General features: G+C 42.6%; 1 protein-coding gene and 1 pseudogene across 7 annotated transcripts in view; both read left to right on the forward strand.

Moving 5' to 3' along the window:
• Ash1l (ASH1 like histone lysine methyltransferase) overlaps positions 1-23,706 on the forward strand; it is a 136,456-nt gene extending 112,750 nt beyond the window's left edge. For 6 of the 7 annotated variants that reach the window (XM_008761159.4, XM_008761158.3, XM_039102313.2 and 3 more), the window contains 12 exons: positions 2,853-3,005; positions 7,131-7,185; positions 7,266-7,398; positions 10,650-10,898; positions 11,726-11,812; positions 13,321-13,411; positions 14,670-14,808; positions 14,927-15,099; positions 17,343-17,509; positions 19,273-19,313; positions 20,366-20,667; positions 21,235-23,706. In XM_008761159.4, coding sequence (XP_008759381.1) covers positions 2,853-3,005; positions 7,131-7,185; positions 7,266-7,398; positions 10,650-10,898; positions 11,726-11,812; positions 13,321-13,411; positions 14,670-14,808; positions 14,927-15,099; positions 17,343-17,509; positions 19,273-19,313; positions 20,366-20,667; positions 21,235-21,326 — 1,682 coding nt within the window. In that variant the 3' untranslated portion in view covers positions 21,327-23,706. The remainder of the gene's footprint in view (positions 1-2,852; positions 3,006-7,130; positions 7,186-7,265; positions 7,399-10,649; positions 10,899-11,725; positions 11,813-13,320; positions 13,412-14,669; positions 14,809-14,926; positions 15,100-17,342; positions 17,510-19,272; positions 19,314-20,365; positions 20,668-21,234) is intronic. The other variant, NM_001107689.2, reaches the window with a different exon arrangement.
• LOC108350157 (guanine nucleotide-binding protein G(I)/G(S)/G(O) subunit gamma-5 pseudogene) lies at positions 8,445-9,752 on the forward strand (annotated as a pseudogene).
• Positions 23,707-24,223: the final 517 nt, after the last annotated feature.

The raw sequence follows: 24,223 nt of genomic DNA on the forward strand, positions 1-24,223 counted from the left end.
AGCATTTGGTTTCCTTTTTAAGTGACTATTAGAAACAGCTTTCATTATTTGAGCTGGTATCCAAAACAGAAGAGAGACGGAGAGAGGGGTGTGTGTGTGTGTGTGTGTGTGTGTGTGTGTGTGTGTGTGTGTGTGTGTGTGTGTGTGTGTGTGTGTGTGTGTGTGTTCGTTCGTTCATTCGTTCGTTCGTTCGAGGCTGGATCTCACTGTGTAACTCTGGTACTCACCATATAGACCAGGCTGTTGTTTTGTTTTGTTTTCCTTTTTCTTTCTTTTTTTTTTTCTTTCTTTTTTCTTTTTCTTTTTCTTTTTTTCAGAGCTGGGGACCAAACTCAGGGCCTTGTGCTTGCTAGGCAAGCGCTCTACCACTGAGCTAAATCCCCAACCCCTTGTTTTGTTTTTTTGAGACAGGAATTGTCTGTTTAGCCCCAGCTATCCTGGGAATTCGGTCTGTAGACCAGTCAAACCTTGAACTCAAAGCAAAACACTTACCTCTCTCAAAAGTTCCCAGATTAATGAAACTGTTACAGAGCAGTGAGAGAACGAGGCAGGCATATCCCCATCACTTTAATGCCACCCTGGACCACAGAGTAAGCCCTTGTCGCAAATAAATAAGAAACTTGTTTAGAGAGTACTTTGTTTCTTGTTTTGGACTTACTGAGAGGTCAACTTGTTCTTGAACTTGCTGTATAGCTCAGGATGACCTAGAACACTCATTCCTCCTCCTGGGCCTCCATAATGCTAGGATACAGGTATGCTGTCTTGCTTGCCTTTTGGTAAATTTTTGTTGTTGTTTAGAGAAAGAAGGTGGGACACTTGGAGATGTGGCACAACATGACTGTGGAGGCTAGAGACAACTTGTGGAAGGAAGTCTGTTCTCTTTCCAAACCTTGTGGGTCCTGTGGTTCAAACTCAGGCCATTGGTCTCTGCACTAAGCATCTTTACCCATTTAGCAATCTCACCAGCCCAGAGAAAATTGGATTTTCCCAGAATTGTAAATCCTTTCAGCAATTTGGTGGTTAGAATCTCTTTGAAGTTACAAACCAAACAGATAAGATCTTACAGTCATTTCACTGAATACACACATGGTGCACTGCCCTACTCTTGCCTTCTTACTCAAAGAATTAGAGGCTCGCATGGATTTTCAAAGTGGCAGGTCCTTAAAGCAAATGGTAGAGTAGGGGAGGTTACTCTCAAGGGTGCCATCCAGCTTCCCAAGTGACGCTTTCTCAAGTGCTCAGCCTCCTTCCTAGAGCCCGGAAAATAGAAGTTTGGTTGGGAGGGTCCTAGTTTGAGGACATTCTCTATGTTAACATAGATCAAGACAGATCGAAGTATAGAACCGTATTTTTATCACGTGCCCCTTCCTGTATGCATCCCATTTTAATCCTGCACACCTCCCATTGTGCATAGGCATAATGTGATAAGTAGGGGATCCTCCCCTCCCCAAAAAAAAGTTCACTTTAAGGATACATTTTGTGGGAGGACCTGAGTTCAATTCCCAGCAACCACATGGTGGCTCACAGCCATCTATAATGGGATCTGATGCCCTCTTCTGGTGTCTGAAGACAGTCACAGTGTATTCACATTTTAAAAAAAAAAAAAGGGTACATTTTATATTGCTGAGCATGCATTCAAAACTAATTTAGGCCAGATCAGCCTACTTACTCATAAGTGGAGTATAATTTAAGAAAATCTTAAGTTTGTTGTTTTTTAGTGGAAGGACAAACGTATTCCATTGTTCAGAGAGTGGGTGTTTATGCAGCTCCATGTCGGTAAGGATTCCCATCTTACAAGTTGCTAGGTAATTTGTTCAGAAAGGGATGTGCAAGAATAACATCAGTTGTTAGAACACCATGTGTGCCCAACTAAAGGAGTTCCACATTGCTAACCCGTCCCTGTGATTGCTTCCACACCGAATAGATGAACATGAAGGCCTCATGTGACGGCACATTCTTGTAGTCCCAGTGTTCAGAAAGCTGAACAGAAATAAGCACTTCTGGGGCTGGGGATTTAGCTCAGTGGTAGAGCGCTTACCTAGGAAGCGCAAGGCCCTGGGTTCGGTCCCCAGCTCCGAAAAAAAGAACCAAAAAAAAAAAAAAAAAGAAATAAGCACTTCTGTGTAACACAACCAAAGCAATGTAGTACAACGCACATTGCCTGTTCTTAAATGAACACACATTCATACACACACACACACACACACACACACACACACACACTCACTCCTGTGGGCCATAGTCCTGCTCATATGCATTTAGCAGCACCGCAAAAACATGAGCAAGAGTGTTTCCTGCAGCCTAGACTCACTCATGAATTCATGTAAAGATGTTTAGTTTACATTTAAGTGTGGAAGTGTGAGTCTAATCATATACCATGAAGCTGGAGTTAGAGGAAGTTCTGAGCCACCTGATATGGGAGCTGGTAATAAAACTCAAGTCCTCGGGGTTGGGGATTTGGCTCAGTGGTAGAGCGCTTGCCTAGGAAGCGCAAGGCCCTGGGTTCGGTCCCCAGCTCCGAAAAAAAGAACCAAAAAAAAAAAAAAAAAAAAAAAAACTCAAGTCCTCAAGAGCACTACACACCTGTTTAATTGCTGAGTGACTTTTAAAGAAAAAACAAAAACCAAAAAAGTGGTTATATAAGGAGGGCGGGGTGGGTCAGGCTCATTTTAAACTGCATACCTGCAGCTACTGCACAGTGGAGCATTTACCACTACAGAAACTCTAGTGTTTTCTGGTTCTTCTCTAATTCTACTTAATATTCTCCAGGAAAAAAAAATTATAGGAGTCAACTGGAAAAGAAAAGGATATATCAAATTAATCTCCTAAAATTGCTTTTCACCGTTTTGCAGATGTCTTCATGACCCAGTTCTCTGCCCTGCAGACAGCGAGATCTGTTCGCACAAGACGCTTGGCAGCTGCAGAGGAGAACCTGGAAGTGGCTCGGGCAGCACGCCTGGCCCAGATCTTCAAAGAGATCTGCGATGGCATCATCTCCTACAAAGGTGCGCTTGCCACTCGCCCTCCTGAGAACAGGCAATGCTGTGGGAGTATGGATTGGTTCTACCTTTTGTTAATGTTAGATGAGAGAATTCAACATTTGTCTCTAAATTATTTTTAGGTTTTGGTTTGTTTTATGTGTGGGGAAAGTGTTGCCTGCATGTTTCTGTGAACCACATGTATGCCTAATGCCCGGCGGCAGAGAACAGAAAAGGACATCAGATCCCCTGGAATTTGATTTACAAATGGTTGTGAGCTACCCTGTGTGTGCTGGGAATCCTCTTGAAAGACCAGCTAGTTCTCCCAATTGTTGAGTCTCTTCATCCCCTTTTACTTCTTTAAAACAGTTGTGTGTTGGGAGGGAGGGTTTGTCTATGTGAATGCAGTGCTCATGGGGGTCGGAAGAGAGCACCAGATCACCTGGAGCTAGAGTAAACAGGCCTCTGTGAGCTCACTAATATGCCTAGTAGGAGTTGAACTCAGGCTTCTCCTAATTCAGGCAAGTTCTCTTAACTACTGAGCTGTCCTTCCTGCCCCTCATACCTGTTGTCAGAGATAAAAAATTATAAAGCAAATAACCTCTAGTCTTGTGCATATCAATTTTGAGTTTATTATTTATAATTAAGGGGAATGTATTTTGTCAATAACATATTTAGCTAGAGGATTGTAATTTCTGTGGATGAGATAATATTACAGTTTAAAATTATAAGTGTAGTAGCATGTTCCTTTCCCAGCACTAGTAAGGGTTGCTGTAAGCATCATCATTATGGCCACAGCTTGGTTGTTGTTTTCTTAAGATTTATTTATTTCTATTTATGAGTACACTATAGCTGTCTTCAGACACACCAGAAGAGGGCATCAGATCTCATTACAGATGGTTGTGAGCCACCATGTGGTTGTTGGGAATTGAACTCAGGACCTCTGGAAGAGCAGTCAGTGCTCTTAAACTCTGAGCCATCTCTCCAGCCCTATTTTTATTTTATATGCATTGGTGTGTTTGCCTGCATGTATGTCTGTGTGAGGACAACAGGTCCCCTGGAACCGGAGTTACACACAGTTGTGAGCTCCCTTGTGGGTGCTCAGAATTGAATCCAGATCCTCTTGAAGAGCTGCCAGTGGTCTTAGCTGTTGAACTATCTCTCCAGCCCCCACCTTTTCTAAGATGTCTTTTGAGCACAATCATGAATGAATAAGCAGTTATAAATTGGGGCTAAATATTTTTGCAGTATAAGTAACTTTCTGATCAGAAAATTAGGGGTATTTAAAAATGAAAGATTTTTGGGCTTAGACAATAACTCAGAGGATAATGGTGCTTGCCACCAAGCCTGACAATTAGAGTTTTGACTCTCCCTAACCATTGTAGGAGAGAACTGATTTATTAGATAATGAGGACCTGGGTTGGATCCCAGCATTCACATAGCAGTTCACAACTGTCTGTAACTTCATTTCCAGGGAATCGCTTTCAGAAACATCGGGCATACATGTGGTACACAGATGCACATGCAGGCAAAACATCCAGACACATACAAGTAAATAAAATTTTAAAAAGAGAAATGAGGGCTGGAGAGATGGCTCAGTGGTTAAGAGCAGTGACTGTTCTTCCAGAGGTCCTGAGTTCAAATCCCAGCAACCACATGGTGGCTCACAACCATCTGTAAAGAGATCTGGTGCCCTCTTCTGGTGTGTCTGAAGACAGCTACAGTGTACTCATATATAATAAATAAATAAATCTTAAAAAAAAAAAGAGAGAGAGAGAGAGAAATGAACTATGAAACTGTGAAACATTTTGTTATACTCGTGGCTTTTTTTAAATTGTTATTTTGTGTGGGGGTGTTTTGTATGTATTTGTGTATATATGTATGTATGCATGCATACCACATGCACCCTGGTGCTCCTGTAGGCTACAAGGGGGTGTTGGAATGCTCTGAAACTGCAGGTCTGGTTGTAAGAGCAGCCAATGAATGCTTATAACCACTGAGCTATCTTTCCAGCTCCACGTTTATAGCTTCTTATAATTGGTTTTGGTTTATTTGTCTTACTTCCTGTCCTTACATTTTGAGAGTTTGTTCTGGTTAGTTTGTTTTGTCAATCTCCCTATCTTTTATATTTTGTTGGCTTTTTGGAGTTTTCCTTTCTTTTAAATTATTCTGTTTATTTACATTCCTTTCTTAACCCCAAGGGTGTAGAAAAGAGGGAACTAAACTGGCTGGTAAGCCTGACTGCTGAGACCCTGAGCTGTCTTAACAACACCAAAAGTGACTTTAGGTATAAATTTTGTCACCCCTTTAATCCCAGCACTTAGGCAGAACAGGTGAATCAAGAGCCTGCTGTCCAAAGAGTTCCAAGACTACACAGAGAAACCCTGTCTCAGAAAAAAACAAATAAAAGATGTGGGGGTTTTGGCCCATTGTGGTTCTTTAGTCCCAGCATTTAGGAGTCAGAGGCCAGTGGACCTTGGTGAGTTTGAGGTCAGCCCGCTGTCATAGTATCCTCCAGGCCTGCTGGGGCTGCATAGTAAGACCCTGTCTGCTGCGTCCCTGGAAGGGGGCGCTTCCCTTTCTCCCACGCCTACCGTGGAGCTGCTTTCCATCACTGCATGCTAAGCACCTTTTCTCCCTCCAGGGTCGCCCTCAGAAATGAGATATCAAATCAGAGTCCTTCACTGAATGCTGTGTGTATCACACATAACTGAATGAAAAAATAAATTCTAGCAAATATTTGCTACATTATTCAGTCAAATCCACACCAATAGGAATCTCAATTATGGACAATTATGAGGCTGGAAAACATATTTGGATGTGGTAATCTTTTTGTTCTAAAAAGATTTAGCATCCCAATGCACACAAGTGGTACACATTATCATGCCCATCAAAATAAATAAATATTTAAAATAAAAAGGTTGGGCTGGGGCTGGAGAGATGGCTCAGTGGTTAAGAGCACCTGACTGCTCTTCCAGAGGTCCTGAGTTCAAATCCCAGTAACCACATGGTGGCTCACAACCATCTGTAAAGAGATCTGATGCCCTCTTCTGGTGTATCTGAAGACAGCTACAGTGTACTCATGTAAATAAAATATTTAAAAATAAAATAAAGGGGTTGGGGATTTAGCTCAGTGGTAGAGCGCTTGCCTAGCAAGCGCAAGGCCCTGGGTTCGGTCCCCAGCTCAAGAAAAAGAAAAAGAAAATAAAAATATTTGTCACCCTGTAACAGGTTTAGTACATGAATGAGAAACTCAAATTCCTCTTTGCTTTCATAGTCCTTTGAAAGTAGCAGGCATGTGATCAGAATTTTCCCTAAACAGCCTAGCTATTTTCAGTATTTACAGCTCACATTCTTCATGAGAAATAACTCGATAGTTAAGAGTACTGGCTGGTCTTTAACGAGTCTCAGGTTGCATTACTCAGAGCACTGCATACATGTAGAGTACAGACATGAAGCTAGGCAAACACTCATACACATAAAAGTATCTCCACAAAGAAAAGAGAGGATGTTTGTCAGCTGGAGCCTCCTGCTGCAGGTACAGGACTGACTCAGTTCTATCCCCAGCACCCCTTGAAAAATGGATAAAGAAAAAGTCTCTTTTTTTCTCTCTCTCTCTCTCTCTTTTTGAAACAATGTAACATCGTCAAACTCTCACCATCCTTGGCAGCTCCTGGAGTGCCTGGATCATCACATTTAGGCAAGAAAAATAAAGTTTAATAAAATAAAACAAGCCAGCTGTGCTGGTAGGTGGTTGTAATTCTAGCTACTCTTTTCACCCATGAGTTCTCGACCAATCTAAACAACAAAACAAGACCTCCATCTCAAGTAAAAAGAGGGAGAGGGGGAGGGGTTGGGGATTTAGCTCAGTGGTAGAGCGCTTGCCTAGAAAGCGCAAGGCCCTGGGTTCGGTCCCCAGCTCCAAAAAAAAGAAAAAAGAAGAAGGAGAAGGAGAAGGAGAAGGAGAAGGAGAAGGAGAAGGAGAAGGAGAAGAAGAAGAAGAAGAAGAAGAAGAAGAAGAAGAAGAAGAAGAAGAAGAAGAAGAAGAAGAAGAAGAAGAAGAAAAAGAAGAAGAAAGAGGGAGAGGGCGATTCAGACTAATGATCACTGTCGTCTTTTAAACATATGTACTAAATCTGTGTTCTTTTGCAGATTCTTCCCAACAAGCTCTTGCAGCTCCACTGTTGAATCTTCCCCCAAAGAAAAAGTACGTGTACTTTCTGACAGCCTTGTAGAGCTCAGAAAAGCAGTCGGTGCAGCAGTGTAATAGCCTGCTTTGTGTTCCAGAAATGCTGACTATTATGAGAAGATCTCTGACCCGCTGGATCTCAGCACCATAGAGAAGCAGATCCTCACTGGATACTACAAAACCGTGGAAGCTTTTGATGCCGACATGCTTAAGGTCTTTCGAAATGCTGAGGTATTTACTCACTTCATTTAGAAATTTAACAAGTTTGGTCTTATGCGAGTTACTTTAAGTTTGTTTATTGGGAAAGGCAGTAATCTCTTCTCATTACTACATTTGTTTAATTGGTTTAATTGTGTATATATGTCACTTTGTGCTCCCAGCAGGTCACACTCCCAGCCGTCTGCCAGAGCCTTCTGGATTTGAGAATGAAATGCAAGCATGCGCACATGCTCATGCTCACACACACCAGTTAAATTTTGACTTGCCATGACTAGCTCAAAGGCTGGGCACTTCTAAACCTTCTGCTAGCAAATGCAGCACACACACACACCCCCCACCCCCCCCAGTACTCTTAAGACTCCTAAACTGGGCTGGAGAGATGGCTCAGCGGTTAAGAGCACTGACTGCTCTTCCAGAGGTCCTGAGTTCAGTTCCCAGCAACCACATGGTGGCTCACAACCATCTGTAATCAGGTCTGGTGCCCTCTTCTGGCCTGCAGGCATACATGCAGGCAGAAAGCTGTATGATGTATACATAATAAATAAATAAGTTAAAAAAAAAAAGACTCCTAAACCTTCCCCTGCTACCCCAGGCCCAGTCAGGGAAGTGTCCAGTGGCTGCTCACCAGAATACTCACATGGCTGGTTGACTTTCTCTCCTGCAACTCCTGTGTCCCATCCTTCTCCCCCCATTCATGAAGATTGCCCTTCCTCTCTTTAAGCCCTCACAAATCTAAAGGTCTCACCTTAGTCTACCTGCCCAGCCATTGGCCGTTGGCTCTTTATTGATTGATCAAAAACCATTTGGAGACAAGGACCTTCAGAGTTTGGACATGAAGATTCCCAGATTAATTCAAAGCATTAGAACCAATCCCCAGCAATGTTGTGTGTATATATACATGTCACATCATGCTTGTGGAGGCATCAGTTCTTTCCTCCTGGCACCTGGGTCCCTAGGAGCAAACTCAGGTTGTCAGACTTGGCAGCCAATACCTTTACTTCCTGAGCCTCTCGTCAACATGGCAGTAATATTTTTATCAGTGTATATATATGCAACACATGTGTGCAGTGCCCACTGAGGTCAAAAGAGATTGTCAGGTGGTTGTGAGCCACCATGTAAAGTTGGGAACTGAACCTTCTGTGCAAGAGCACAGTACTGTTAACTACTGCAGACCCAAGACAAGGTATTTTCATTAAGTACTCTTTAGAATACGTATTATATTTTGCTACGTAATGTAAAATTCTGTTTATTAAAAATATTGTGGGGGTTGGGGATTTAGCTCAGTGGTAGAGCGCTTGCCTAGGAAGCGCAAGGCCCTGGGTTCAGTCCCCAGCTCCGAAAAAAAGAACCAAAAAAAAAAAAAAAATATTCTGGGGGTTGGGGATTTAGCTCAGTGGTAGAGGGGGGGTTCGGTCCCCAGCTCCAAAAAAAAGAACCAACAAAAAAAAATATTCTGGCCCTACCATCCAACAACCTGCCACCCCCTATTCAGACTGATGAGTCCTCCTGGCTGTCCCAAGCACCATTTCAGGTTCTTCTAGCATCACCACCATGAAGAAGGTGGTTCAGCAGCTCTGGCTAGAGCCTGGCTCAACACGTGAAGGTTTCCCAGGCAGTGGCAGACTTGAAACAGTTCTGTCTGCAGAATGCTCAGCATGATTCTGCTGACTGGAATGTCTTCAAGTACAGAATCCTTCAGACCCCAGAAAGTCTGCTCCTTTTTGTAGTTACATATCTTGAGGTTTCTCAAAACACTTTTCACGAACCAGTGTATATTCAAGTTCAAAGTCTGTACAAAAGCGTCTCTTTAACACGTACCATAATCTTCCAGTCAGGCCTTAACACCTACCTCTCTGGGTTTTCATGGGATTCTGTTTCACAAGGTTTAACGATTTTATATACACTGGCTTTAGCATACAATACAGCAGCTTACAAACAAAAAAGAAAAATATTCTGACCAAGTGTAGTGGTTAATTTCAGCACTTGGGAGGCAGATGTAGGTAGATCTCTTGAGGTCAAAGGCAGCCTGGTCTACATAGAGTTCCTTACAGTGAGCCCATCTTGGACAGAGGTGACAGGGTGGTTTCTCGATCAGCAAGATGACTCTTCAGTTAAAAGTCCTTACTGTGCAATTCTAACAACCTGAATTTATGCCCAGAGCGCACACTCTGCTAAGTCATTATCTGACCTCTACATGCATGCCATGGCATGTATGTGCACACGTGGCAATAATTTTTAATCAAAAGTTAGCTCAGTCAGTAAAAATACACGTGTTGCACAAGCATGAGGACCTCAGTTATCTTCAAAACATACATGAAATTACCAGGTAAGGCTAGATGGAGAGCCACATGCCTTTCATCCCAGCACATGCACCGGCACAGAAAACCCTGGAATGGATGATGGAGTCATTTCTCAAAAACCATATAATCTTTGTAAAACCCTACTTTTGCCCTGAACTTTTATATTATATAAATATTGTACCAATATATTTTGTATCTGAAAATATATTGGTACAATATATTGCTTTGTTCATGAAAATAAGTATGTATGAAGCCAAGCTTGGTGGCTCACTCCTGTAATCACTTGAAAGCCTGAAGCAACAAGGTCAGCTCAAGTTTGAGCCCAGACTGTATAAGAAGACCCTGCCTCCAAAAACAAGCCTAGGTATTACTATGTAGTGGGTAGAAAAGGAAATTCTCTGGCAAGTCTTTGAAATGCCCTGGAGAACAGAGGAGATGACTGCTGTAAATAGAGACGGAAAGACAAACTAAGAAAGGGTCATAAAGAGGTAAGAACGAGTAGAGCACTCTGAGTTACAGCATAGTTTCTATTAACACAGCTTCCACAGACACTTAGTATGTGCTCCAAGCATTTGCAAGACAAAGGTAAATGGAACATTTCTTTTTTTTTTTTTTTTTTTTTTTTTTTTTTTTTGGAGCTGGGGACCGAACCCAGGGCCTTGTGCTTTCTAGGCAAGTGCTCTACGGAACATTTCTATAATACATTTTGCTTACAACATTAATTAAAATTTAGTGATCACTTTGTATTTGATCTTAAGGCATAGTAAGGTTCTTGACAGAAATTTAGTAACAAAGCAATAGAAAAAAACAAAACAAATTAATTAAGATTCTAATTTTAATTCATTATAGTTCAACTTGTTAGCCAAAATGGAATAATAAAGAAAATCATGTTGCCTCTGCAGGTTTATTTTTAAACCAAAAGGAGAAAAAGCAAAAATGATTTCTTTCTTTTGTTTTCTTCAGAAGTATTATGGGCGTAAATCCCCGATTGGGAGAGATGTTTGCCGCTTAAGAAAGGCCTATTACAGTGCCCGGCATGAAGCTTCAGCTCAAATCGATGAGATTGTGGGAGAAACAGCCAGTGAGGCAGACAGCAGTGAGACCTCAGTGTCTGAGAAGGAAAACAGCCATGAGAAGGACGATGATGTGATCCGCTGCATCTGCGGCCTCTACAAGGATGAAGGCCTCATGATCCAATGTGACAAGTGCATGGTGAGCGCTTCCTTGGGGTCAATCCTTGTGTTTATCTTGCTGTTCATCATATTGTCTTTCTCCTTTTTTTTTTTTTTTTCTTTTCTTTTCTTTTTTTCGGCGCTGGGGACCGAACCCAGGGCCTTGCGCTTGCTAGGCAAGCACTCTACCACTGAGCTAAATCCCCAACCCCCTTTCTCCTTCTTTATCTTTCATTTACATCTTCCTTTCCTCTTTCTGTCCATTTTAATTGAACATTTCTCACAAAAAAAAGCTGCACATAGAAGGGTAGCCTTTGACCTAGAGCTTCACCTTGAAAGCATGAAGTAGCACATAGTATAAAGCATGATGCAGGTAGGTTCCAGTGTATGTGATAAGTTTGTTCACAGAGGGCTCCTACTGCAAGACTCTAGGCCTGGACTCAGCTTGTAGTGTCCTCCATTCCTGTACTCTGGTGTTTGATATGTTCATAGGTGAGGGCTATGACATCCCATTGTTGAAGAGGATAGCACCAAGTGAAGTCAAGTGGCAGTTCTTTGTGAGAATAAAGGTGTTAACAGGAGCTGCAGCATCATTAGAGTTACATAGCAACTGACAGTTTGATAGTATATTCATCTGCTTTTCTCTCCTCACCTCCCATTTTGTCTGTTCAGATCTATATATTAGCATTGATCTGAATAATTTCATTCATACACTGTGTTTTCCTCATTTGTTTCTAATGGACTCATATCCTTCTGGCATAACCCCTCTTTTACCTTGCCCTATCTGCTGCTGTATTGTTGTCACCATCATTGTCATGATCTCTCAGGACTTGCCTAAATGCCTTGTTAAGTGTGCCTGTTTCATAGGTGTGGCAGCACTGTGACTGCATGGGTGTGAACACAGACGTGGAGCACTACCTTTGTGAGCAGTGTGACCCCCGGCCCGTGGACAGGGTAAGCTTATCCATAGTTAAGAAACAGAATACTCAGGATCTATGAGAGAGGTAGTACTGTGGAAAGCCAGGCAGTGGGGGTGCATGCCTTTAATCTCCGCACTCTGGAGACAGGCAGGCTGATCCCTAAGGTGAAGGCTAGCCTGGTCTACAGAGCCGGTTCAAAGACAGCCAGTGCTACACAGAAAAACTATCAGGGGGAAGGGGTGGGGGGGGGAAAGGTGGGGGTGGTTACTATATACAACTAAGATTCATTTTATTTTATTTTGTTTTTTGAGATAGGAGCTCGCTGTGTAGCCCAGACTAACTTCAAATTCACTATCTTCTTTCCTTAACCTCTCAGTGGTAAAGACAGAGTTCTGAGCGCCCTTTGTATCAGGTAGTGTTTTGTTGAAAACAGCCTTTGCCCTCAGTGTTACTTACTGAAGTAAGAGTCAGTGACTTGTCCAAGTCAGTGGGTCCTGACCTTGGAACTGCTGTATTTGTGTATGGTCTTGGGCGGCCAGCTTGTCTCAATGGTTAAAATCTCTTGCAGCTGAGCCTCTCGACCTGAGTCCAAACCCAGGGATCCACAAGGTAGAGAGAACTTCCTGCACATTATCCTCTGACTCCACGCATGTGCCATGGCAAGAAGTGCCCTCACAGACATGCATGTACACACACACAGAGTCAGTAAATGTGTGATCTTGACTAAGTCACCTCCATAAAATGAAGGATTTAGGCAACCTTTCTTTTCTCTTTTTGGTTCTTCAAGACAGGTTTCCCTGTGTAGCTGTGGGTGTCCTTAAACTCACTCTGTAGACCAAGCTGGCCTCAAACTCAGAGACCTGTCTTGGGCGGTGTTCTTAATCGTATTAAGCTGGAAAATTTGCCGTGAGGGATGCAGTTTAGAATGTTTGGCTTCCCTGGCCTTGAACAGTAAATACCTGTAAGTGGGCTCCAGACAGAACTGTCAGACGTCCCCAGTGCATTGCACACACTCTCAGATGCTGCTGAGATTCCACAGCAGTCTTAGCGCTCATGTGTCATAGAGCATCGTCCCAGATACTGGCCCTGATGGGTTTGTCATCTCATTTCTCTGGATTCACAGACTAGTGGTTTCCATCTTTTATACATACCCGTGTGTGTGTGTGTGTGTGTGTGTGTGTGTGTGTGTGTGTGTGTGTGTGTGTGTGTGTGTGTGTACACATATGTATTGTATTAAAATGACTTTAAAGTATTAGATGGAAATTTTAAGTTTTAATTTTTTTAAAAGATTTATTCATTTTATTATATATAAGTACACTGTATCTGTCTTCAGACACACCAGAAGAGGCATCAGATCTCTTTACAGATGGTTGTGAGCCACCATGTGGTTGCTGGGAATTGAACTCAGGACCTCTGGAAGAGCAGTCAGTGCTCTTAACTGCTGAGCCATCTCTCCAGCCCCTTAAGTTTTAATTCTTTTCCTCTCTTGAATTGAGATCATTAGGCCAAATGTAATACTTTCTCCATTGACTTTCTGCTCAGGAGGTACCCATGATCCCTAGACCCCACTATGCCCAGCCTGGGTGTGTCTACTTTATCTGTTTACTCCGAGATGATTTGCTGCTTCGTCAGGGTAAGTAAAAGGGCTCAAACCCCACTCTGTCTGTGTGTGTGTATGTGTGCACACTTGTGCATGCACTACTGAATTTCATTAGGATTGCCTGCATGAGCTTATGTGGCAGGATATATCATTTCCTTGTGGAAGGGAAGGTTACTATAGGCTGTATCCCTGAGGACTGTGACTCTGCACCCCACTTCTCTAGCACCCATTGTCAGTAGCTCTTCAGTGATGGTTGGGCCGTATACGTCCCTTCCCTTGATTTGAGGACTTTTGTTTGGGGGTGGAGGTAGTGTTGTTTGTATCTTGTTTTGTTGTTACTGTTTTTTGACTTTTCAGACTGTAGATCAGGCCAGGTCTCAAACTCCTGTGTGTCCTCCTGCCCCCACCTCCCAAGTTTTGGAATGATAGGCATTTAGCTACTCCGCCTGGCTGATACTAGTTTCATTTCTGTCTACTTGCTTTTTGTTTGCTGTTCTGGTTATTGACCCAAAGCTTCAGGCAAGCTAGTCAAGTAACCTAGAACTGAGTTATTTCCAAAGTCTTTGTAGTAGTAGTAAATTTAAACCTAGTTGGTCAGGTGTGGTGGCACAATATCTTTAATCCCATCTGGAGGCAGAGCAGAGTGGATCTCTGAATTTGCAGCTACCCTGTTCTAGTGAGTTCCAGGCCAGCCAGGGCTATGTAATAAGACCTGTCTCAAAGCAAAATTAAAAAAAAAAAAAAAATAACGGGGCTGGGGATTTAGCTCAGTGGTAGAGCGCTTACCTAGGAAGCGCAAGGCCCTGGGTTCGGTCCCCAGCTCCGAAAAAAAGAACCAAAAAAAAAAAAAAACTAATAAACCTAGTAAAAAGACACGAAAGTACAAAAAATAAAGAGATCATCTATAATTCTCAGTATAGAGTTGAAAATAGTTGACACATTGCTGGTTGGTGTTTTTGTTTTTTTTGTTTTTTTTTGTTTTTTTTTTCCGGAGCTGGGAACCGAACCCAGGGCCTTGCGCTTTCTAGGCAAGCGCTCTACCACTGAGCTAAATCCCCAACCCCTCACATTGCTGGTTTTACTTTCTCATGATTTCTTTTGTAATATTAGAGATTGAGCCTAGGTTCTTGCCCATTTAATTGCTGAACTGTCTCCCTTCCCTCCACCCCCACCTCCCCATATTATCATATTAGTCTATTCTCATATTAGACTCCTTCCGGATAGAAGGAGTTCTTATGGAATCCATCCGGAGGTCAATAATAATGTTTTCCTTTGTTCTGTACCTTTCTAGGTGATTGTGTGTACCTGATGAGGGACAGTCGGCGCACACCTGATGGCCACCCAGTCCGTCAGTCCTATAGACTGTTATCTCACATTAACCGAGATAAACTTGACATCTTTAGAATCGAGAAGCTTTGGAAGAATGAAAAGTAAGTGCTCCTTTCTCTCTCCTCCTTTCGCCGTATCCTCCCAGCAGAAAGATGCATGCTCTGGAGTCTTGCTAGTAGACTTAACTTTGCCCTTCTCTTGTTCCCTTTCTTTTTAAAGAGAAGAACGGTTTGCCTTTGGTCACCATTATTTCCGCCCCCATGAAACTCACCACTCTCCATCCCGTCGGTTCTATCACAATGAGCTATTTCGGGTGCCACTCTATGAGATCATTCCCTTGGAAGCTGTAGTTGGGACCTGCTGTGTGTTGGACCTTTATACGTACTGTAAAGGTAAGTGAATGATGAAGGCTTGTTATGAGGTAATCTTTAGGACTGGAGAGCTGGCTCAGCAGTTAAGAGCACTTGCTCTTCTTGCAGAGGACCCAGGTTCAGTTCCCAGCACCCACATGGCAGCTCAGAACCATCTGTAACTCAAGTCGTAGGGAATCCAGAACTTGCTGCTGGCTTCAGTTGGGTACCAGGCATATACATGGTACACTTACATATAGTAGACAGAGTATTCATATACATCAAAATAGATAAATCTAAAAGTCTTGGAAAGGATTCTCAAGTACTAACACCTATGAAACATCAGAGAGAACCATTCTTTTTCGATTTTTAAAATAGAATTTCTCTCTACTGTAGCCCTGGCTCTTCTGGAACTCCTTATAGACCAGGCTGACCTCTATTCAGAGTTCCACTTGCCTCTACCTCCCAAGTGCTGGGATTAAAGGTGTCGCCACCATCCCTGTCCCCTCTTTTCTTTTCTTCTCTTTTCTTTCTTTCTTCCTTTCTTTCTTTCTTTCTTTCTTCCTCTCTCTCTTTCTTTTAATAAACCACAGTTGGGGTTTAATAACAATGTTTCGCTATATTTAGTTATTTATTTATTCATTTTGCAAAGGATCTTACTGTGCAATCCTGGCCTGGAATTGACTGTGTAGACTAGGCTGACCTTGAACTCCAAAGTCAGATTTAGCTACCTCTGACATTGGAGTACTTAGATTAAAGGTCTGTGTGCACCACCACAGCCAGCTGATAAGGGTATTTTAATGTGTAAACACAAGGATTAAGAGAAAAAAAGGTACTCAGAAAGAGAAGGGTGTAAGCCCAGTGAACTAGACTGTTGAGGGGAGGGCGGCAATGGGGGGAGGGTTGGGAGGGGAACACCCATAAGGAAGGGGAGGGGGGAGGGGGATGTTTGCCCGGAAACCAAAGAATTATTATTAAATATTAAATAAATTAAAAAAAAAAGAAAGAAATGTAAAAAAAAAAAAAAATTTCCAAGCCAGGCTTAGACTTCCTAGAGCTAATCTCCATCCTGAAGCTATCTAGGAGGCAAAGGTTGCTTCATTAGATTAAAAAAAATGTTCCCATCACATTTATAACTCAAGAAATTCCAAGGATTTTAGGATCTCTGTGCCAAGAACTTGGACAAAGACCAAAAAAAAAAAAAAAGAGAGAGAAGGATGTAAGGTTCCCTGAGACTGTCCCTTTTATAGTACTTAGTCAACACCACCATCACCACCTTTTCTCTTCATATTAGTTTAGGAGATTGAACTCAGGTCAGCGGTTAAATATTGAGCCAGTTTTAAAATCCGGCTCCATCTCATTTTACTGCTTAAATTCTTGACCAAGCATAAGTTTTCTTAATTTGAAACAGGTTTTTGTGAGTTTTACAAAAGTCAAATAATCTACAGAAACTCTAATTTATAGCTAGCTTGATGTGTTTGTTGCCATGGTTAGTCAGAATGTAGCTACCTGTATCTTTATTCAGTGTCATAGAAGAAAATTTTATTACAGTAATAAATGTTCTGTTCTATACATCTCTCCATTTCAAAAAGAAGTATTCACTTCCAGTGTGCTGCCTCGTCTTTATGATGCCCTATCTCATAACTTCCCCACGAACCCTTCTGTCCCTCAGAAGGTTTGCTCAAAACCCTGCCACATTCAGTCCAGTTTCTGGGGTCCTTACAACCTTACCCCTTTCCGCAGCTGTGTTCCAGCTCTTGGATGCCAGTACTGTAAACTCTGCTTTCCTCTTCTGCAACCAGAGTGCTAAGCACTGCAGTTTCTCCTCCCAGTGGCTCCTTTTTTCTCTGAGGTAGATCTTATCCACTGGGCTGATTTTGGGAACAAAGGAATATCAGATTACTTATCCTTATTTTAGATCTTTTTGTAGTAGTTTGCTTTTTTTGGTTTTGTTTTGAGACTGGTAGGCCAGGCCTCTTTGACCTTGAACTCAAAGATCCTCCTGCCTCCTACAATTAAAGACACTCACCGCCCACCCCTCTAAGGCCTGGATCTACTCTATCTTTAATCCTGTAGCTTAAGTGTAGGCATTTGAGTGTGAATACTGGTGTGTTTGGGAGACTGAGGGAAGGTGTCAAACCCGTGTAGCTGGAGTTACAAACAATTATGAGAGTCCTCTCACCTGGGTACTGGGACCAAACTCCAGTCCTCTGTAAGAGCAGTATGCACTGAGCAAGTTCTCTGGCCTGGGAAGTCAGATTCTGTAACGGTGTTTGAATTTACAGGGAGACCCAAAGGAGTAAAGGAACAAGATGTATACATCTGTGATTATCGGCTTGACAAGTCAGCACACCTTTTTTACAAGATCCATCGGAATCGCTATCCTGTCTGCACCAAACCCTATGCCTTTGATCATTTCCCCAAGAAGCTCACTCCCAAAAGAGACTTCTCAGTAAGTTACCTTTGATTTTCTTCCGAGACAGGGTATCCCCACTTAGCTCAGCTGATCTTGAATTTTCAGTTCTCTTGCCTCTACCTCCTATGTGCTGGAATTACATACATAATACTTGAGGCCTCACTATTTTTTTCTTTTCTTTTTTTTTTTTTTTTTTTTTTTTTTTTGGTTCTTTTTTTCGGAGCTGGGGACCGAACCCAGGGCCTTGCGCTTCCTAGGTAAGCGCTCTACCACTGAGCTAAATCCCCAACCCCTCTTTTTTTTTTTTTTTTTTTTTAATGGTAGTGTACAAGCGCAGGTAAGAAAGCCAGAGGAGACTGGCTTGCCTGTTCTACCCTCCACCATAAGCCCTTGAGACAGAGTCTCTTATTATACCTGATGCTAACAGCCAGCAAACTCCAGTGACCCTACACCCAGCACTTGCTTGTGTGATGAATACTCCTATCAGCCTAGTATTCTCCTTGTCCCTCTCCTCCTTCCTTTCTTCATATGAGTTGAAGTCCAGCCTCGTTTACATAGCAAGTTCTAGACCAGTAAGGGCTACATAGTGAGACCATGTCTCAATAAATGTTTATGAGGAATAGTTACTCTAAAAGTAATCTTTTTCTGTTTCTGAAACAGGGTCTTACTATAGTCCAGGCTTGCCTCACAGCCACCATGTAACCTAGGCCTACCTTGTGCTCCAAGCAATCTTAACTCTTCAGAACTCTTTGATGCTTTGTTTTTCTTATGTATAAATGAAAAATATAAGACACGGCTGGGTGTGAAGACAGACAGCATTAATCCCAGTCCTTTCTGCAGATGCAGAAGCAGGTGTAATTTTTGAGGCCAGCATGGCTTGTATAGCAAGTTCTAGGCCAGCTAGGTCTCCATAAGACATGGGAGCTGACAAAATGGCTCAGAGGATAAAGGCACTTGCCTCAGAGCATGAAAACCTGCGTTTGATCCCACAGCCCACATAGTAAGAGAGAACCCTTCATGAATTAGCCGTGGTGCTTGTACACCCAAACATATTGTGATGAAGTAAGGAAGGAAGGAAGGAAGGAATTTAAATGTAAGACAAGATCACTAAATGAATCTGAAAAGTAGCTTCACAGTAGAATGCTTGCTCATGTTCAGTTTTCATCCTCGCCTCCTCCCTGGGTTTTTCTAGTTGTTGAGAATACAGACCAGTGACTTTCACTCACTGCTACGTAGGATTGTGATCATAATCCTTTCTGTCTTGTAATGAAACCCAGGTTGACAGACTCCCCTTCTCGTGTGTTCTTTTAAAATGAGAGTGTTAGTCAGCTCTCGGTTGCTATGGCAGATTTCCTGAGGTAATCTGCTTAAAAGAAGCAAAGTGTTATTTTGGCTTACAGAGGTTTCATCCCATGGTTCCTGTAACTGCTATGAGCCTATAACAGCACAGGACATTAGGGTAGGAGCATGAGGCAGAAAAGTGATTTGCGGGGCTGGGGATTTAGCTCAGTGGTAGAGCGCTTACCTAGGAAGCGCAAGGCCCTGGGTTCGGTCCCCAGCTCCGAAAAAAAAGAACCAAAAAAAAAAAAAAAAAAGTGATTTGCATCCTACTGTGTTAAAAAAAAAAAAGCAAAGGAAAATGTCAGCATCTTATTATGGATGGATGGATGGATGGATGGATGGATGGATGGATGGATGGATGGATGGATGGAGAGGGGGAGGTGGGGAGGCCTTCCTTGCCCCAGATCAGATCTAATATTAATGTGCCTACCTCCCTCTATCCCCCCCCTTTTTTGCAGCCTCATTATGTCCCAGATAACTACAAGAGGAACGGAGGACGGTGAGTCCAAGAAGATGTGAGGGTTTTAAGGGGTTGGCCAGGAGCTAATATAGAACAAGAAAACCAGTAGCTCCTCACTGGTCTCTACTACTGGGATTGTCTGTTCTTTGTAGGGTAGCCCAGTATAATGCTACCACTAAAGTCGGGGAGGTACAGTCCCGTTCTGAATCCTTAGCAAGAACAGTGAAATGCAAAGATAAGAGAAAGAGAACTAGGTTAGCAACAGAACTGCAGATGGACTGCAGAGTCTGTCATCGTGAACTGAGCTTTCTCCGTCATGGTGAGGAGATACAGTCAGCACTGCATGGTCTTCCTTAACAGTTCCTAGTCCTGGATTGGCTTGTAAAAGAGAAGGGTGCTCTTCATGCAGGATTTCCTGTTGTCTCAGTTAAGAGCACGCTGGGGCCCTAGAAATGGCCCTGGCTAAGAGCCTGCGCTGTTCTTAGAGAGGACATGAGCTCTGTTCCCTGTAACCTACATGTACATGTCCATCTGTTCATGGCCACCTGTAAATCCCACCCCAAGGGATCCAGTACCCTCTCCTGGTCTCCATGGGCACCTGCACTCATGCACATACGTGTGCATACGCACTTTCACACAGATGTGGAAGGTAATGTAAGGACAGTAAGATCCTATTCAGACATACTGTAGTTAGACTGGAGATGCCACAGGCTGTGCTTCCTCCGTGTGCCTGAAGCAGTCAGAGTTACCTAAGCATCTTTTCCAGGCTTGGAGTATTTTATGGGATTTTAACTCATTTTTGCTTCAGATTTCTGAGTACAAAAAGAAAGGTTTAATTTTACAAATGGAAATTAAATTAATTTCTAAGTAGTAGAACACTAACCTAGCATGCACAAACTAATAAAAAGAAAAATTAAATCTCAGAGAAAAGTGATGGTTTGTGCTAGTGCTAATATTCAGATTTTGTTCAGTTCAGATTCTAATAAGCAGACTCCAGGGTCTCAGGCTATCCTTAGGCTTCTCAGTTTCACCTTCCCACCCTTCAAGTGCCTTGCATGGCCTTGCCCTGAATTCACACATCCTTTTGGCAGATCGTCCTGGAAGTCTGAACGTTCAAAGCCGCTCTTAAAAGACCTCGGACAAGATGATGATGCTTTGCCCTTGATTGAAGAGGTGCTGGCTAGTCAGGAGCAAGCAGCCAATGAAATGCCCAGCCCTGAGGAGCCAGACCAGGAAAGAGTCACTGGGGACGTCAGTGACGCTGAAAAGAAGCCAGAGGAGAGTAGTCAAGAGCCCCAGTTAGCCAGCACGCCTGAGGAGCGAAGGCACAGCCAGAGGGAACGGCTCAACCAGATCCTGCTCAACCTCCTGGAGAAAATACCTGGGAAAAACGGTAAGACTCGGACTTATGACTAGGCTAGAAAATAAATGGAAAGTAAATTAAAAAAAGAGGTAAAAAAGCAACTCTGTGTGTGTGTGTGTGTGTGTGTGTGTGTGTGTGTGTCTGTGTGTGTCTGTGTGTGTCTGTGTGTCTGTGTGTGTCTGTGTGTGTCTGTGTGTGTGCGAGCGCGCGTGAACATGTGCATGTGTATTATACTGGAAAATAAACCTAGTACCTGAGATATGCTAGAGAATACATTGTACTACCGAGTTTGTCTGGATTTAGAATGTCATTAATCACTATGCCAGCATGGAACATGTTCTAAGAAAACGGTTTCGTTCTTTCATAAACTTGCTCAGTTGAGTGTTCAAAGTGATGCTAAAATCAGATGGTGTCTTTCAAACCCTAGAGAACCATTTTCTTTTCTGTGTTGGGGCCAGGATACAACTTCAAAACAAAAACTTAGGGCTAGGAACAGACCTAATGCTTTTGACCGTGAGTCCCTGAGTTCTCTAGAGTGCAAATCCAGAATGCAGCAGAAGAGTAACATCTGATGTATCATGTTGGTTCTGATTTCAGCCATTGATGTGACCTACCTGCTGGAGGAAGGGTCAGGCAGGAAACTACGAAGGCGCACTTTGTTTATACCAGAAAACAGCTTTCGGAAGTGACTCTCAAAAGGATGAGAACCTCGAGCATCTGGGATCCAGCGGCACCGTGGAGTCCAGTCTCTTGCTCTCTGGACATGGACTGGGGCAAAAAAGTTCTGTCCAGGCAAGGAATGTGAGGTCACGTGTCTGACATTAGGTACTTATTAGACTTGGAGCTAGTGAAAAGGGAGTGGAAGTAGGCTTGTCTGAGACGGTTGAGTTTACTCCTTTGTAGCTTTGCCTAAGGGTTAATATGGAGAGGAGGACCACATTGGAATAGCCAGAAGCTATTGGTACTTTACAGCACTTGATACTCCTCACAGCTTGGGTTTTTCTGGGTTGCCCTCTGATCCTGCAAGCACTAAGAAGCTGCTTCCTATGACCAGGTGTAAATTCAAAATCCAAAGGGAAGGGTCCAGACCCCAGCCCTATCCCATTTATTCTCTCAGCTCTAAGAGCTGCATCAGAGACCTACACAGAGACAGTAGCTGAGGCCTCTTTTCAGTTCCTTCAACAGGAAAGTTCTTTCTTCCTTCTTGCCTAACCAGGTCAAAGTACTAGAACAGGAATCAACTGCTCAGAGCACTTAGAACTTCCGCCACTCTCCACTCTCTTTCCCAGGAGAGAGTTGATAGAGTCAGGGGGAGGAGAGGCCCCATGGGATCAGGAGGGCAGTATTTGTAATTATTTTTGGTTTACCCTTCATAACCTGCCGAACATATTTTTTCCTACTGAGAAAGCCAAGCCCCCGCCAGCACACATGCTGCTTCTCTTCCTGTGTGTCTGCTGTGCACCGATTCACTTCACAAAAGAACAACATTTTTAAACTTCTCCCCTAACAAAACTCACTACAGAACCGTTGAGCAGTGTTCACTATCAGAGTGTTTGTTCTAAGTGTAGATTACCGATTGAAAACACTATTCTTATTTTCTTAACTGTATAGTTCCCGTGTCCATCCCTGCACTCATCCCGTTTCCCCTCCACCTTTCTGAATGACTTCATCATCAGGAGGTATATCCAGGGTTGCCGTCCCTCCCAGTCTCTTGGCCGGAAGTTACCAGACCATACTGTCTCTTTACAAGTAAAATTCAAAAAGCTTTGCTTTGTCTTCTCAGACATACATATGCATATACATTTTAGATGTTCTTATAAGAGAAAAGATGGTTTTTAAATGTGCCAAGTTATGTATGTGTGTGTATATATATGTGTGTGTGTGTGTATATATATATGTGTGTCTGTGTATATATGTGTGGGTGCGTGTGAGTATGTGTGTGTGTGGGCACACGCACATGTGCACAAGCGTTTTGTGTGTGTGTGTGTGTGTGTGTGTGTGTGTGTGTGTGTGTGTGCTGTGAGATTGGTAAGCAATACATTAGTAAACACATCTTCATTACTCTTTTCCGATACTGGACCAATGATGTCCTAACTGTACATTTCCTTCCCCTTATGATGACGACGCTCTGACTCATTTAGGTAGAAACATTTGACCACCTTTCATTCCATTGATTTTCTTTTTCTCCTTTCTGTGTTATTCTTAAGGGAAAAGAGAGAGAGAAAGAGAGGGGGATAGCATAGATCCCCTTGAGCAGAGAAAAAGCAAAATATTTTATTAAAGAAAAAAAGAGAAATTAAGAAAATAGTTTGGAGTATTTTCTTACTGTAGAGAAGCATTGTACATTACCACGAGACCTGGGTATAAGATGCTCACGTGTGGCGCTGGGGAGCGCATGTCCAAGCCCATTTGAGTGGTTTCTTTTGTTTCTCATTGCAGGGAGTGGGTGGGAGGGAGGGAGGACTAAGGGCACTTTCGGGGGTCTCCTTTTAGTCAAAAGCAAGAAAATGACAAGAAAGAGATTAAATTCAATGTTTTCCTTGAATAGTGTTAAACACTAAAATTTTAAAACAAGAAAGAAAAAACTTTGTAAAATGCAAGAACAGAAGCAAAAGACACTACGCTGTCATTTTTATCTTTCTTTTGTTGAAAGATTAAAAACTGAAATGTTTTTTAGACAATCAAATGTTAGGTAAGTGCAAAAACTTGTTTTTCTTACTGGTGTAGAAATTAATGCCTTTTTTATTTTTCAGTTATTTTATAATAACAAAATAAAAACAACCCCCAGCTGCCAGGTGGGTTTTGGTGTTCGAAATGCGGGGCAAAGCACTACATCACTGCAAATAGATACAGAGTTAGTCTGCATGTCTGTAGGCTGTGTGATTGCGGAAAATATAAATGCTGCTAATATATTTCCTTTTTACAGAAAAGCATATCTAAATAGATGATTGTTTTGATGTTAATCTTTGTAAATTATGTATTACCAATTTTAACATTGGATGTAATTGCATAAAGGCTTGCATCTCAATCCTTGAAAGTCTAGCATTAAATGGAAACAACTTTTCCTAACTGTGGAGTGGCTACCTTGCTGTTTGTGCCTCTTTTCTACCCTGCAGAATCTTCCAGCACCATCTGCACCCTGTTTCTAAGGACAGCTCCCTAAAAGTCTGTCATCAATAACCCACATGAGCCATTTCTTCTAGAATCTGTCTTAATTGAATCCAGCCTTTCCAGTAAACACCACAGTGATCACAGTACCAGATAGCCAACAACTAGTTGTTTGTCAAACAAGCTGTGCTTAGAGCCACTTTTTTATTTTGAGGTAGTATCTCACTTTGTAGACCAGGTTGACTTAGAACTCAAAATGTGCTGAGAGTGAAGGTGAGTGCCAGCATGCGGGCCTCCACTCGTCTTGTTCAGGTATGCTGAGGACCCAAACCAGGGCCTTGTGCACACCAGACAAGTACTGAGCTACTTTCTAGCCCAAGGCCACTCAAGCGACTTTTTTTTTAAGACAAGGTCTGGCCTCAAACCCTACTGCATGACTACAGGGCCACACGTGTTCTGCTCTGTGTAGACAGTGCCT

This window comes from Rattus norvegicus, chromosome 2, assembly GCF_036323735.1.
Source record: "Rattus norvegicus strain BN/NHsdMcwi chromosome 2, GRCr8, whole genome shotgun sequence".
In the NCBI taxonomy this organism is placed as follows: domain Eukaryota; kingdom Metazoa; phylum Chordata; class Mammalia; order Rodentia; family Muridae; genus Rattus; species Rattus norvegicus.